At 32.6% G+C, this 16,030-nt stretch overlaps 2 protein-coding genes across 4 annotated transcripts in view; one reads left to right on the top strand and one right to left on the bottom strand.

Annotated features, from left to right (window-relative positions):
- LOC124421631 (ankyrin repeat domain-containing protein 6) overlaps positions 1-13,937 on the bottom strand; it is a 133,645-nt gene extending 119,708 nt beyond the window's left edge. The window contains exon 1 of one of the 3 annotated variants that reach the window (XM_046957029.1): positions 13,808-13,937. Coding sequence is in view for 1 of the 3 variants with exons in the window: in XM_046957023.1 (XP_046812979.1) it covers positions 12,627-12,637 (11 nt within the window). In the remaining 2 variants the exon portion in view is untranslated. Of the gene's footprint in view, positions 1-1,546; positions 1,649-12,626; positions 13,555-13,807 lie in introns of those variants that run through there. The other 2 variants (XM_046957023.1, XM_046957026.1) reach the window with 2 other exon arrangements.
- A 907-nt stretch (positions 13,938-14,844) lies between these two features.
- Positions 14,845-15,873, top strand: LOC124422080. The gene has a single exon (XM_046958022.1). It carries the CDS (start codon positions 14,872-14,874, stop codon positions 15,871-15,873), a length of 1,002 nt encoding a protein of 333 aa, XP_046813978.1. The 5' UTR covers positions 14,845-14,871.
- The last annotated feature ends 157 nt before the right edge of the window (positions 15,874-16,030 follow it).

The following is a 16,030-nucleotide window of genomic DNA, read 5'->3' as shown; positions in this document are numbered from 1 at the left end:
CTCGTGATCTCATGGTTATCTAAAAAGAAAGAAGGAAAGAGAAAAAAAAAAAGGAAAAAGAAAAAAATCTTATTAATTTTTACGACTTCTCTTTTAACTATTTTTTATTTCACTTTTAATGTGATTTAATTACCTAACGATCGACGCGTTGCAAATTATACCGGATTTATCAAGGCTCACAAAGAGTCACACGACTTAAATACCAACCAAAAGTCCAAAGGGAAGGATCAAACAGCTTTATGAATATCTTTGACGCTTCATTAATTACATTCTTAGGTTACTTTTTTCCTCTCTCTCTCTCTCTCTCTCTCTCTCTCTCTCTCTCTCTCTCTCTCTCTCTCTCTCTGTCTCACTCTCTTTCTCCCTCTCACACCCCTACTCTTCTTCCCTCTTTCTTCTTTATTTCTCTCTCTCTTCTTTTTCGCGCGAGGATCGATATTTTCGTGACGGTGGAATTCCAAAAAACGTCAGCCGAAAATTAATTTCGGTCGCATGTTATTCCATTAATCAAAATTTCGTTCATTTTTTAAAATAAACAATATTATTGCGGATAGTAATGGATAATAATTGGTAGTGAATTTATTTAATTTATATATATATATATATATATATATATATATATATATATATATGTATATATATATAGGTATTTTCAAACTCACAGGATAAAAGCACTGAAACATTTTCTAATTATGCATACGTATTTACAAATTATGCGTACTGTGCACACATACATACACACACATACACACACACACACACATACAAGCACAAGTGATTCACCGAATGATAATCAAATTGCTTTTCGAAATCGTATTTCTTTTTTTCTTTCTTTCTTTTTTTTTCTTTTCATTATCTTTTTTCTTTTTTAAATTCCTGCAAAGAAAAAAATACATTGGTTATATAGAAAAGATTTCTAAAGATTTTTAAAGGATGGATAGATAAGTGTTAACGCTAATAATAAATATATTTGTTCTTAATTTGCGCTTATTGGATTAACGTTCGATAATTCACAATATGTCGGATTGATGTAAATTATTCGACATAATTCATATTTCTATTACTACGAATGATGTTATTATTCTAATAATTCTATTACGCAATTATCTTTAAATATAATACCTTTTCATATATTGTACACTATCGTATAAATATATGATACACCAATATAAAAAGGGATTTGTTACGATCGTAATATTTTAATATACATTTCTCACAATAATTTCATGAAAATTGAAGAACGTCATCGTTGGTTATGTTATTTCAAAGAACGTAGTCCACAAAAAAAAAAGAAAAAAAAGAAAAAAAAAGAAAAAAGAAGAAAGAGAAATTATTATTACAATTAAATGATATGTGGTATATAGATAAATGAAAATTCATTTTACTACACCATATATTTCTATCTTTCTCTCTCTCTCTCTCTCTCTCTCTATATATATATATATATATACATAGTTTCATAATGGTATAAAATAAAATTCCACAAGAAAATGAAGGAGATGGGTGCGACGATCGGTTTACGACTTGAGAAGGAAAAATTGATTACCGGATACCGTCTCTGGACTGCGTTCGTCGATCGTCGTGAAATAATAAGGTAGTCGTGCGTAGAACCGATCACGATGGCCGCACACGACCATTTGCCTTTCCGCGTCAAGTAGCTCTCTACTAGGAACGTTTGTAACTATAGTCGTTGCCAAGACGCATGCGTCTTCTTCGTGTCCTGCGCGGCAATGTCTATACATTCAATCCTTTTCCTTATTTTAGAAAGAGAAAGATAGGAAGGAAGGACGATCAACCTGGAAGAGAAGCTACCCAACGTAAAAACTATTTCTAACATTTTCTTATCGACTATTCTTGGAAACGATACCTATGAACCAGAAGTATCATAAGGACTCGTGTTTCGAAGTAATCGTCACAAGAAATAAGAAAAAGCTTTTTACCTGAATCCCACATGGATCTTGATAATGATCGATGAAGATCGAATAGAAAGATAATCTCATGAATTTGCCGTTTCTAATCGATTAAAATTCATCCAAGTTCAGGATCGTTAAATGTAATATTTGCTCATCCTTATTGATTTGATTCATAAATAAGCGTCGTTAAAAAATATAATTTATCTGACCGATCGAATATAACAACCGTGTGAAATGATCAAAAATAATAAATTCTTACGATAAAATGTCATCTTTATTTCGATCGATACGAAATTTACTTAATGTCTGGATAAAAAATATATTACTTATAAAAGATATTGAATATAGATAAATAAAAAGAAAAATAACATTTTTTATATGCAATATATGACGAAATATACGCGTTCTCTCTCTCGAGAAAAATAAAATAAAAATAAAAAAAAAAAAAAAAAAAATAGAAAAACTATTCCTCGGATATTTTGAACAATTTATAAATATGTATCTTTGATAAATTTTCGTCTTGAACGTTACAAAAGGGACGATAACAAAATTTCATTGAAAATGAATTTATTCATAGAAGAATATATTTATAGAATATTTACAAATTGAGGGAAGACGCGTAATGTGCAGACTAATTGGAATATAATCTATACCTACGAGAGGTATGATCAGAATATTCCAGAGAAAATACCTAAGTAATATGGGACGATTACTAAGCGATTAAGGAGACGCATCGACGACAACCTTGGTAACTTACATACGTGTAAGTTACAATGTTACGAGGGCTAAAGACGAAGTACAGTAATATAGAAAGAGAGAGAGAGAGAGAGAGAGAGAAAGAGAGAGAAAGGGGAGTGATTGAGTAAATGAAAGAGAGAGTGGAAGAGTAAGCAGGTGGTGAGATAATTTGTGTCCGATCGAAGTAATCCTAGAGAGCCAATTTGTCTTTTTCATTTTTTCAAAGAAAAATCACAAGCATGTAAATCGTTCGAAATACATACTTAAGAGAACGTACCTCTCGCTATAGTTCACAACGAAAGCAAAGATGAATAAGAGAGAGAGAGAGAGAGAGAGAAACTAATTATGCGTTTGATCATCGAACCGATTCAAGCGTGCAGTTGATTCGATAGTTTCAATGAATTTGATTTCCACGTGCTGTATATATATATATATATATATATATATATATATATATATACGCAGGCACGCATTTATCCTATCTCTTTTTTCTTTCAATAACACGAAAGAGCGTGAAACGAATTCGATAAATTCGTTGATATTTAATAACATGAGAATAGAAATTTGTAAAGGCGTAAGATCGGTATCACTTTGATTGACAGACATTTATTATATTTTATTTGTTTAATTATTAACAGTTATATATGACAAAATTAAATATGTTAATAATAGATAATTAAAACAGCTAATATGTAAATTATTTTTCATCGAAATAATATAATACCCATAAGTATTTGGAATTATGAAAATGATGTTGAAATATAATATACGAAACCATGATATTTTATTGCGTAATATGAAATCTGTATTGAAATTAATTAGATTCATTTAATTGTAAATTTATTCGTAGAATCACGAGATTCCATCGAAATTATTTTGACCACGTCCAATAAACTTCAAAGTAAAAAATTTTGATCTAATCTTTCTACGATTTGTATAATCTATAATTCCGTCATTGATAATAACCCGTTACATTCTTCGTGTTCTTATTTCTTTTTCTTTTTTCTTTTCTATTTTTTCGTTTTTTTTTTTCTTTTTTTCTTTTTTGCAGAGAAGAAATCAATCATCATTTTTATCGTGTTAAATGGAACGAAAAAAGAAAAATCAAGGAAAAAGAAAGGAGACGATAAAGAAAGAAATAAAAAGAAAACAAGAAATGAACAAAAGAAAAAAAAAAGAAAGAAAGAAAAGATAAAAAGATAAATAAAAAAGAAGGAAGACCGAAAAAAAAGAGGACAGTTTAGAGGATGGTATCGAAAGTAATACAAGAAAACGCTCGTTCATCGCTGTTGTTTCGACGCGAAGAACACACAATTTCTTTTCTCGTAAGAAACGTTCCTCGGCGAGTAACCGTTCACGCTTCGACGAACTAAATAGCCGGAACGGATTATCAACGGACGACATCGTTACTTTCGTCTTCGATCTTTCTTTTCTTGCGGAACAATGATCAAAAAAAGAAAAAAAAAAGAAAAACTAAGAAAGAAGGAAAAAAAGAAGTTAAAAGAGAAGTAAAACGATCGATTGAAACTTTCTGCCGGGGGAGAGGGGAGGGGGGGAGCGGGAGAGGTTCACGTGCGACCCTTTCATCGAAACAAAATCCATCGAAAACGTAAAAAGGGGAAAATATATAAAGTGAAAAAAAAGAGAGAGAAGGGGGAGGGGGGTAAAAAAGTGGGAAAGATAAAATTCGAGGTAGTATTTTTAAACGAAAATGGAACATTGTAAAGGAATACCTTTTAAGGACGATCGTTAAAAAGTCGGCTAAACAGTTTGCGATATTTATCCACATTTTACGTCCTTTCACTTTCAGATAAGTTCCATCGAAAGAAAAGGACTTGCTTCGTCGTCGTTGTCGTCGTCGTCGTTGTCGTCGTCATCTCGATGGTGGTCGCGAATGAGAGGAAGAAATGAAGAGAAAGAGGAGAAGAAGAAGGAGAAGAAGAAGAAGAAGAAGAAGAAGAAGAAGAAAAGAGAGAAGGAATTACCGAAGCGAGCCGTAAGAGACGAGATGGCGATGCTCAGATAGAGAAGCGTAGGAGAGAAGAAATAGTGGAAGAAGAAAAGACTGAACGTGTGTACGTGTATGTGTTCGTGTATGTATACGAAGAATGAGAGAAAGAAGAGATAGATAGATAGAGAGAAAGAGAGAGACAGAGAGAGAGAGAAAGAATATATCTGCAACATCGAAGAGAAAGATAGAGAAAGAAAGATAGAGAGAGAGAGAGAAAGAGAGACCCCCTGGATACGTGTTTGCTTAGCACTTTTGGCTCGAGAGGAAACAAGCGTAGGAAGGCTGTCCGCTACGAAGTTTACGACCATGGAATAAATTATCGTTGCTTTCGTACGTTCCTTCGAAATTCAAGGTACAAGACTGGCGCGCGCGCGCGAGCCAACCAACCAACCAACCAACCAACCAAACAACCAACCAACGAACCAACCAACCAACCAACCAACCAACCAACCAACGAACCAAGCCAACAAGCGAACCAGCCGGCCGACTAAATAACGAGAGAGAGAAAGAGAGAAAGAAAGAGAAAGAGAGAGAAAGAGAGAGAGAGAGAGAGAGTCGAAGAGACAGAGAAAGAACGAACATAATGCCTCTTGGTGAGGTAGTGTAATACTACATACTACGGGACGAAGTGCAAAGACCGTCGAATCCCAACGTACGAACGTTTTGTTCGAGGATAAGCGATAGCCGTTTATTCCACGAGTCAGCACAATGTTACTAATGATCGAAACTCGATAATAATTTTCATGACCGTGTATATACATAATACATGTATTTATATACATAATACGTAAGTATACAGGGGGAGGGGGGAAAGAAAGAAAGAAAAAAAAGAAAAAAAAAAAAGAAAGAAAAAGAAAAAAATAAATATTTTATAAACAAGGGATGATCCTTATTAAGGGAAGAAAAACATATGCGAATTTGTTTGCTTCAGTGTCGTTCTCTGGAAGAAGGGGAAAAGAATGGGGAAGAGAGCATGAATAGGGGATGGAAAGGGAGTGGAAAAAAATTATGGTTAAACGTTGATCGTTAATTAGTTAATCAATGATTCAGTTATTATCGCAGTCGATCATTTCGAAATCGTTATATATCAGATCATTTGTTTTACAATATGTAATATCAATTACATCTTTGATTCCTCGTCGGGTGTTAAGATTAAACGTAGTAAACCGAGAGATTTAATAATTTATCGTTCGTACGATGGGATTAGAAAGCCGATGGGTGTAGGAAAACGAAATGCGATACGACGTCATGCTTGTTATGCGCTTGCGCGCGCATAAAACCATAACGAGAAGAGGAGGATTTAAGGTCCTTGCGTTTGAGAAAGGAGGCGGAGGATACTCGGTGAAACGTATAATGCGTCCACGGTAGGATTATTTTTCTTTTTTTCCTTTTTTCTTCCTCCCTTCCATTCTCCCCTCCTTCTCTCTCTCTCTCTCTCTCTCTCTCTCGCTCTCTCTCTCTCGCTCTCTCTCTCTCGCTCTCTCGTTTTCGTTCTTTTCCCTTTTTTATTTGCGGTTGGGAGCAAGCAGCAGACCAACCAGTAACCCGAAAGTTAAACTGAGATCGTCCACAACGAAGAAGTTCGCTGAAGATGACTCGTCGTCTTTTTTCAGCTACCGATCGAGTGCTCGTTAACTCGAAAATATTTACCTTGCGAATATTTATTTCTTTGTCTCTCTCTCTCTCTCTCTCTATCTCTCTCTCTCACTCTCACACTCTATCTATCTATCTGTCTTTTTCTCTCTTTTTTCCTTTCTTCTTTTCTTCTTCGTTCTCGTCAAAAAAGTCAAGTTAATGATAGGTACATATTTAAAGCCCGACGAGCACGTAATAACTCTTCTCGTCCATGATTATTATTACAAGTGGTATGAATAATAACCATAGCAATGATCATTATTACAACTTATTCACGTCAAGCAATATTCCTTTTAGGGCTTTCCCCCCTCCCCCACCCCACCCCTCGCACTCTCCCTCCCTCCCCCGAGTCTATAAACGGTGAAATTCGAACGGTACATATGTATATGTACGTATGTATGTACTTAAGAGACGACCTCGAAGCCGATCAGGGAGACGCGATTAAGCTAATTAATGTAGAAAACAAGAATGTACATACGCGTGACGAGATATTAGATAAATGGACCAGGTTTTACTATGAACTACCTACCTGGAAATTTTCCGCTCGAGTACCTTTGCCATCGCGACTGTAGTAACGTTAAACGTCGATATCGCGACTCTCTTTACTTCCTGGACGCAATATGATCGAGCTACCTTGTAATAATGATATCTAATTATACCTAGCTATATGCGCTAAAGGGAGGATACCAACCGAATCAAAAAAAGAAAAAAAGAAAAAAAAATGGGAAAAAAAAAAGAAAAGGAAAGGAAAAAAAGTGTGTTACACACTTATTATCCTCGTGATTATTCCTCGTGTGATCATCGTTATATGAAAAAATTAACAGATAAGACGTTCCCAGGAGTTCGACACTTTCATATATTTCTAATTTAAATATAAATCGTGAGAAAAATTTTTCAAGTGAAATTCAATTGATTCACGAGTATATCGCAAGAATTTCATTAAAAATTTCAACATTTTGTTCGATAGAATATAAAGAAAAAAAAAAAAAAAAAAAAAAAAGCATCTTTCACAGCATTTAAGTAACTTCATATATATATATATATATATATATATATATGTATATATCTTCTTATTTTTAACAATAACATCGAACATAAATAAAATCGTTCTCTTGCTTATAGTAAATCGATTCCGTAATACCATCCTACTTTCCATTATGTACTAGGTAAGAGATCATGTTCACGCTTCGACCATCATAAATAAACCGCATCGTCAACGACAGTCACTAGAATTTACACCCTTTCTACGTATCTCTCTCTCTCTCTCTCTCTCTCTTTTTCTTTCTGTCTCTCTTTTCATCGGGACATCATATTTTTTTCTTTTAATGATTTACATAGTACATAAAGATCAAAGATAGTTCTTACGGTCTAAGAATATTACGACAGTTTGTCGATAGTTTGTATCGTCCATATTTCTATGAACATACAACATGCTTATCGATCAATGAGATTCATATGTCCGGAGAACGAAGAAGAAAAACTTGGATATTGAATTTATAGAGATAACCGCAATAATTCAATACTTGAGACTAGCAACTTTCATCGAAGATCACTTACCTATACTGAGAAATGACCAACCGGAGAGAGAGAGAGAGAGAGAGAGAGAGAGAGAGAGAAAGAGAGGGAAGTCACATGAAATAAATGAGTACTCTCTAATTACTGGCTGTCCCTATAGCTATCGCTATAACATTCTCTTTCCCTTTCTCTCCTTCCCTTTCTCTCTTTCCCTTTCTCTCTTTCCATTTATTTCTTACTATAGTATAATGTTAGCAAGCTCACTTTCTCGAATATGTTCATGGATCTACAAAACCCGAATGTATAGATATAACTGTCCAAGTTACATCGTACCCTCCGAAGGTGGTACTTACACGGTTAATAATTAAAGTGAAAAACAACCGAGTAATACGGCCTTGGGCTAGATTTAAATCATTCAGGTTCGACGGTAAAAAGGATAATGTCGAGGTCGTAATAATGCTTTGTGAGTAATACGAGCGTGGAATCACTCGTTTAATTTACAACTCTTAAAAAGAGAGGCAGAAACAAAGATAGAGAGAGATAGAGATAAATAGAGAAAAAGAGAGAGAGAAAGAGAGAGAGAAAGAGAGAAAGAGAATGTGCCAACGTTAAGAATACTTAAGCGTTCGTTTCGTCGGATAGAAAAAAAAAATTAGAGAATAAAAAAAAATAAAAACTGGTTGGTATGAAAAAGAAAAAAAAATATATATATATTTAAATTACTTGGTAGTTTCAAATAGAAATAATATTTAATATTAAACGATCGTATCCGTAAACAGAGAAACAACAAGTGATTCGATCGAGAAACTAACTTATCGTAAGAATAACGATTGTAATTAACGTTAACATCTACTATTAAATGCACAACACGCCTATACTATTGATGAGATTTAGAAGAGAGCCGGTTTATACGGACGGTCGATTACTTTGTAACGTAACCATAGTGATAAAGCTTTTAATAAATTAATTAAGCTTGTTGGATTGTACGTGATTAGACGTAATCGTCGATGCGAAACGATATAAGTGTTACCGAGCTGTCACATAGGATTTTCATTGAAAGTTTCGATGAGAAACGTAGAACGACATAAACAATAATCTCTTTATGAATTTTAAATTCCCATAGCAATAAATCTTATATATATTTATTAAAAGTAAATCGTATTAAGGAGCGATGGCTAAGTACATATATACATGTATACATAATAAAACATATATATATATATACATATATATATATATATATATATATATATATATATATATATATATGTAACTAGACATTACTTTCTTGCATTGACATTCTTCAAACGAAGAAAGAAATTTTCTGAAGAAAATTTCACATATCCTTTGACGGATAAAAAAAGATTTTATTCTTACGTTTTTACGATTGACGTTTTTATTCTTATCGATAAATGAAGCGAATTTGAAAATTCAAGATTAAATGAAACACCTGTTAGTTTCTCGTTAATTTATCGATTAACATTATATATCCCATCGAAATAAATTTAGTCGTTTTTATTTAATTTTCTAATTGTTAATTTGAAGTCTATCGCAAATCCGATATATCGTAATGCTAAATCACATTTTCAATCTCATCAAATCCATCCTTAGGAGAAGAATATTTTCTCGAGGCTTTTATAACGACTATAACTATTCTTATCTATGACCCCCTTCCTATCCCCTTCTCTTCGATATCCTTTCTCCACCCTTTACCCTCGTCCTCTTTACAACCTTCTTCTTCATACTTCTTTCTCATTTAACTGGAATTTCACAGCGTGTTGCTCGAGCTTATCTACACGGACAACGTCATTAACGATGGATCTTCACAGAAAGTACTTACTCGCATTTCATTAAATTCTTGCGCGATGTCCGGCTCGTTCCGTTGGAATCATCGCGAACGATCAACTTAGAAATAGAGTCATCAACGATCTTCTTAATTGAATCCAGGGACATAGAAGAAAATGAAACGTCCACGATATTCCAACGAGATTTTCATCGTGATAAATTGTCGCCAAAATTTATTTCATCCAAATTTTATGTTAATAAATGTCGTTTTCTTGATTTGGTTTTTCTTTTTTCTAGTTTCTTTTTTTTCTTTTTTTTTTTTTTTTTTTTTTTTTTTTTTGTTTAAATGTTCAATCTACCATTATTACTAGATATTATTTTATTATCAAAGACAATAACATAATAACAATATATTGAGATATGATTTTGTATCAATCGATTTATATATTACGAGGAAAAGAAGAAGATATTTATAGTAACGTGCAATTAGAAAAATATTAATTTTACCTAAAATTGATCGATCGATTATCGTCGATATCAATATTACTTTTATTTTTTAATAGAATAATAACAATATACACGATCACTTTAAATTTATTTGATCAGTATTTTTATTAATTAACGGTAAGTATACTGACTTAATAAATAAATACATATATGATTTCGTATATTTTGGAAAATATTAATTACCGTTAAGTTTTCATTCTAACGGATTCTAATTAGTCTGAAAATATGTTCACAAGCTATATATGATATTTAGGTATGCGCTAAACTCGTTGAATATATCGTGGCAAAGTTATACGTTTATAGTATGGCGTATAACGCAGCTCGATAACGATCGTACGATAATATATCTGACTGTTGGAATCGCAAGCGTCACGCTCTATTGCGGTGTTCGAGATATAGACCGAGAGAGGACGGGAATCTTTCTCGATTTACTTTGGCACGCCATCCTGAAATTGCCTAAGGATTTTACTGATCTACGAGAAGATCGAAGCACCTAATCTCTTTTCCTACCTTCTTCTTAATACTTTGCTCTATTTGTTCAGGTTCATTAGATTAACTACTGGAATTATCATAGAAACTTTAGGTGATCCATTTCTTCCGTCGTTTCGTAAAACAAAATCAAATAAACCGTCGAAAAAAGAGTGCATTTTTTTTCTTTTTTCTTTTTTCTTTTTTTTTTTTTTTTTTTTAACGAACGAACATAGATTTTGTTAAGATTTATTAGATTAATCGTCATCAATTATTATAGAAACTAAAGCTGATTGATTTCTTTCGTTGTTTCGTAAAACAAATTCAAATAAACCGCCAAAATGAAGGCGCACTTTCTGAAGATTTCTAATCAACTATATACATTTATTCTATTTGTTCGAATTTATTAGATTAATCATCACAATTGTTATAAAAAACTTAAGATAATCCATTTCTTTTGTTATTTCGTAAAACGAATTAAAATAAATCGTCAAGAAAAGAGCGCACTTTTTAAAAATCATAATCAACATTTTGTAAACACATTTTACGTTTGTAAACACATTGTTAACGTCTCTAATTCGATTTGATTTTGCATAAATAATCGTCGCATTGATCGTATTCGTAAAATAAAAAGAAATATGGAATTTCACAAAAGTAGATTAAAACATTTGGTGGATTAAAAATCTTTTAAAAAATCTTAAAGAACTTGAAACGCGTAGTGGCATCGTCGCGTGACCAATGGCCGACGCATTATTACCAGTGCCACGACTGCAAAGGCGGATGCGTATTGAATAGCTACGTGCCTGAACGCGCATTCGTGCGTGAGAGGAAACAGAAACGCTCTCAAACGTACGATCCTCGAATACGCATACGCATTCTGTGCTGAAACAGACTTATATAGAATATATATATATATATATATATATATATATATATCGAGTGACTCATTTTAAACGATATGACCAAATATATTCGTTCTATTGGTTTTATAAATAAATGTTATCAAATAAAAATTACTAGGTTATAAGGAAGTAATATGTAATATTTATTACAGTAATTTCATTGATGTTTCATCGAATCTAATATTACCAATATCGCTATTATAATATATAATATAATAGTATAATATTTATATAATATTAGATATATACTATATTGTATTATATCATATCCATGTTGTATCCGTGTCGTATCCGTGTCGTACTATACTATCGTTTGTATTTACCTACTATACTATACTATAGATACTTCGATGAAATATTGATAAAAAGGCATATTATTGATGTTCTTTGGATTCATATTGATATTCTTTACAACTTCAATTCGATTTAAAATGTTGATTACCATTAACAAAAATTTATTATGACATCAATATCTTGAAAATAAGCCCCTTCTATGAAATAGTTGTAATAAATATTACACTTTCCTCTCAAAATACAGCAGTTTTTATATGAAATATTTTTTTATAAAATTAATAAGATCGATGATATTTAATCATATCGTTTAAAATGAGACACCCGATATATGTATATATATATATATATATATATATATATATATATATATATATATATATATATACCATATGTTAACAGCAACAACAGCATCAGCAGCAGCAATGAGAATACAATGCATGAGCAAATCCAATACGTACAAGAATATCGAGACTAATGTTTGTAGGTGGTATACACATATTTTGCTTTTTCTTCTCGTTTCTTTATCGGTACTTTTAGCGGCCATTAAACTTCATCTTTTTCGAAAAGTCGACGACATTTGAGAATCGAAAGTGATCGTTTGACAATGTCAACAATTTTCATAAATAAAATTGTGTGTGTGTGTGTGTGTGTGTGTGTGTGTACGTGAAAGAAAGAAAGCATAGGTGCTAGTTATATGTATCTATTTTTGCATACTTGGTTTTTTTTTTATAATAATTTTGAGGTTAATTTTAAAATAGAATAAAATAAAATGAACGATTAGAATCAAACTGACGATTTGAATTTGTTACATTATCCCTTCGAAAATTTATATATAATATATTAATATAAGATATTTACCAGCCATACATGCCCGTCGAAAGTAGTCCTTTCCGAAAGAAGAATCCAATGGATAAATGAATATTCGTTCAGCTTGTATCCATCATAGAAAAGAATGATGATAAATGATGAAATGAAATATAATGAAAGAAGACACGAACGTACACGCACCGCACAAACACACACGCGTACACAAATACACACACGCACACGCACACCACACACTAAATACGCACGCAATTACGTACAATTTACCACGACGAATTCCAATCAACAAAATATCTCAACTATATCACTATTAATCAGGTTACATCGTTCACGAAATGTACGAAAGATATCCACTCGAAATTCGTCGATCAAAATTTTTAATCGTGTTCTCATATACCGTCGATGATATTCTCGATAATAAGCGGGTTTTCGAAACCTTGCTTCGAAGGAATCGTTTATTAACGTCGCAAAAAAAAAAAGGTCGATTGGCGCGTTTTTGAACCGGGCCAATGATCAGCGCCACCTGCCTAATAGGGGAAAAAAAAAGAAAATATACGTTCCAAAACAGCGGTAATTTTAATCGCCGTTTCTTCTTATTTCGTAATAAAATTTTTCCTTTCTACTTGATATATCAGTGCGAGAAAAGATGTTCTACTATCTAGATATCGAACTGTCTCGTTGCAATTGTACCCCATATGATCATATATTTTTTTTTAAATAAATCTGATTTTTTCTATGTATGAGATAATTGAAATCAAATTTTCTTTTTCTCCGCGAGTCGAACGAACAATTTGATTTTTGTTCGTCGGAATAAAAAAAAGTAGTTTCTTATCCACGCATCGAGCTCTCCGTACGGATGGCATACAAAACATTCATGCTATTGACTTCGATGCTCGAACGATCGCATGATCGCACGTCTTTCTCTATTTCTTCGATATAATTCCTAATTATTTCGTATCACTGATGATCGTCGAAGAAATAAAAAAAAAAAAAGAAAAAAGAAAAAAAAGGAAAAAAAAATGAAAAAAAAAAAAGAGAAATAAAAATAGTGAATGACACTGAGAGAGTACACCCTGAAAATCTATCGTAAAGTATCACTGAAAATCTTTCGACGATTTTAATGCAGTAAAAATGAATTTCACTTCGTACACATTAATGAAAAGGCTCGTATAATGCATCTTACAATTAGACACGAAAAATTCATTAACATTTACACTATACTAATAATTCCTTCGTTAGGCTTTTCGTCACTTGTTCGATAATAACACTGTGAAAACGTTTTGGAATTGTCATGAAAAAAATTAAATCCAACTCGAAAAATAAAGTAGCCATATTCGAAGTAAGAAGGACATATAAAAAAAACAGACGACTGCAACCAAACCCAAAGGACGGTTGCATCGAGACTGATCCATGGATCGTCGAAGAGACCGGTGAAACCCACGAATCGAGCGAGGGGATCTGTTAGATCCCCACTTCACCTGCTTCTCACCCCTTCTATCTTTCCTTTTCCCCACCTCTTTCAACTGACAACGATCGTTTCCTCTTCCTTCTGGCAGCCCTTGCCATTCCCTCTTTCTTTTGTCGTTTAACAAGAAAAATGGCGATTTCTTTTGTTCGTTCGATTCTTTAATATTTAGGATTTGCGATGATAAAACGTCGAGAAATTATCAAGAACTTCATCTTCGAACCTACCTGATGGACCCTACTCCATCTTTCGAACTTGATATAATTTTTTATGATTATAATATTGAGGAAAAGAAAAAAATAATTATACTCGAATTTTTTTTTTCTTAATCTACCAATATTTCGATAAATATATCGAAAAACATGAAATGAATGTCTCACTAAACAATTGCACATAAAGCGTTTTTTATTTTCCTTTGGCGTACAATGTTCTAAATTATGAGGTTAAAAAAGAAATATATTCAAGTATTTGAACGATCATGTAAACAAAAATTGATTCCAAATTATCGGTGAAAAATGGAGACAAAATTTATATATATGAAAAAATATAGATATTGTAATTATCGTAATTACATTTTTTCTGTAAATATTTTTTCTACGAAACCTTCCCTCAGATGAATTCTTTTTTATAAACATATATTATTTTATTAAATTACGGATAATTACGCGACATGATTTATTTGAATAACATAAATATTATCATTAGAAAAAATGGCATCAACATATCGCAAAAAGTAAAATGAAGACAAATCAAAAAAGAAAATTCTCCAAAAATTAGAATTAAAATCTTTAGATTAAATCAATTGGTATAAAAATGGATAATCAAATAGAAGATGCCCAGATAAATCGGGATCGTAGGCTGCGAGGATTGCGTTCAAGATCGAACGCAAGCTCGCCGATCGAAAAATTTGAGAATCTTCATCAAGCGTGGAGATTAATCAGAGATTTGGAAAATTATGGACCAGCTGGTTTGATCCATCTTATTGCATTAGCTTATGTAACAGGTGCGGTGATAAAAATTTGGAATTCGCAACATGAATTACAACGAACAGTTGGTGAAGAGAATGATGGAATTCCGATAGACGTAGAATTCCATTTAAGAAATAAAGACAATATAGGTCATTGGACCTTTCGGGGTAGAGGTCAACCGAAAGATATTCATATTGATTTAAATAATTGTCTTTTTTCTGTAATCGCCGAACAAACCGGTATAAATGCTACTAAATTAAGGCAAAGAACAATACAACAATTAAAAAGAAATGTAAGATTGTTAGCAAATTATATAAAAGAGATTCAATGGTTTGAACAAAATAATAGAATAGTTTTGTTGATTGGTGGTGCTCGATATATCGGTACATCGCCCGCGGACGCAGCAAAGATCTTAGATGATTCACAAAATAAAAATTGTTATGGGAGTTTTGCAACGGGACATCCCAGAGGACATGCTTCAGCCCCCTACGCTTCTGGGAGGCTCGATAGCGTAGAAAATTATTCCAAAAATGGTTGGAAAAGCGCTTTTCTGAATAGAGATGATCAAGACAAAGCTGCACATGTTGCATTATCTAGTCCTGAAGCTCAAACAGCTATGGAAAAGTTGAACAAAGGTTCGTTCTCCAAACAGGTTTACTTAAATCTAGATAACTTGGGTACTTCGTCAGAGGAATTTAATAAAGGCATAGAATTTGTGGATGGTCATCCTGCCACGTCTGAAAAATATATATACCAATTGGTTCTCGTCATACGTCATCATGAGGACAAATATAATGATCCAAACGCGCCCGTTTTCGTGCACACATTTTATCCAAAACTATACTGATCAAAATTTCCTGAGAAAAATAAATACTAATCCGAATAATAATCGTTATTCCATTATGCGTTCAATGTTTTATATTTGTTTTAAAATTGTTTACCAAAGGAGTAAAGGATACGATCTGAAAATGAGGATAGAGTACGATGGTACGGTAAGTAAAAAA

This window comes from Vespa crabro, chromosome 2 (genome assembly GCF_910589235.1).
Source record: "Vespa crabro chromosome 2, iyVesCrab1.2, whole genome shotgun sequence".
In the NCBI taxonomy this organism is placed as follows: Eukaryota; Metazoa; Arthropoda; class Insecta; order Hymenoptera; family Vespidae; genus Vespa; species Vespa crabro.
The sequence above is the reverse complement of the archived record's forward strand: the minus strand, read 5'-3'. Positions and strand labels throughout refer to the sequence as shown.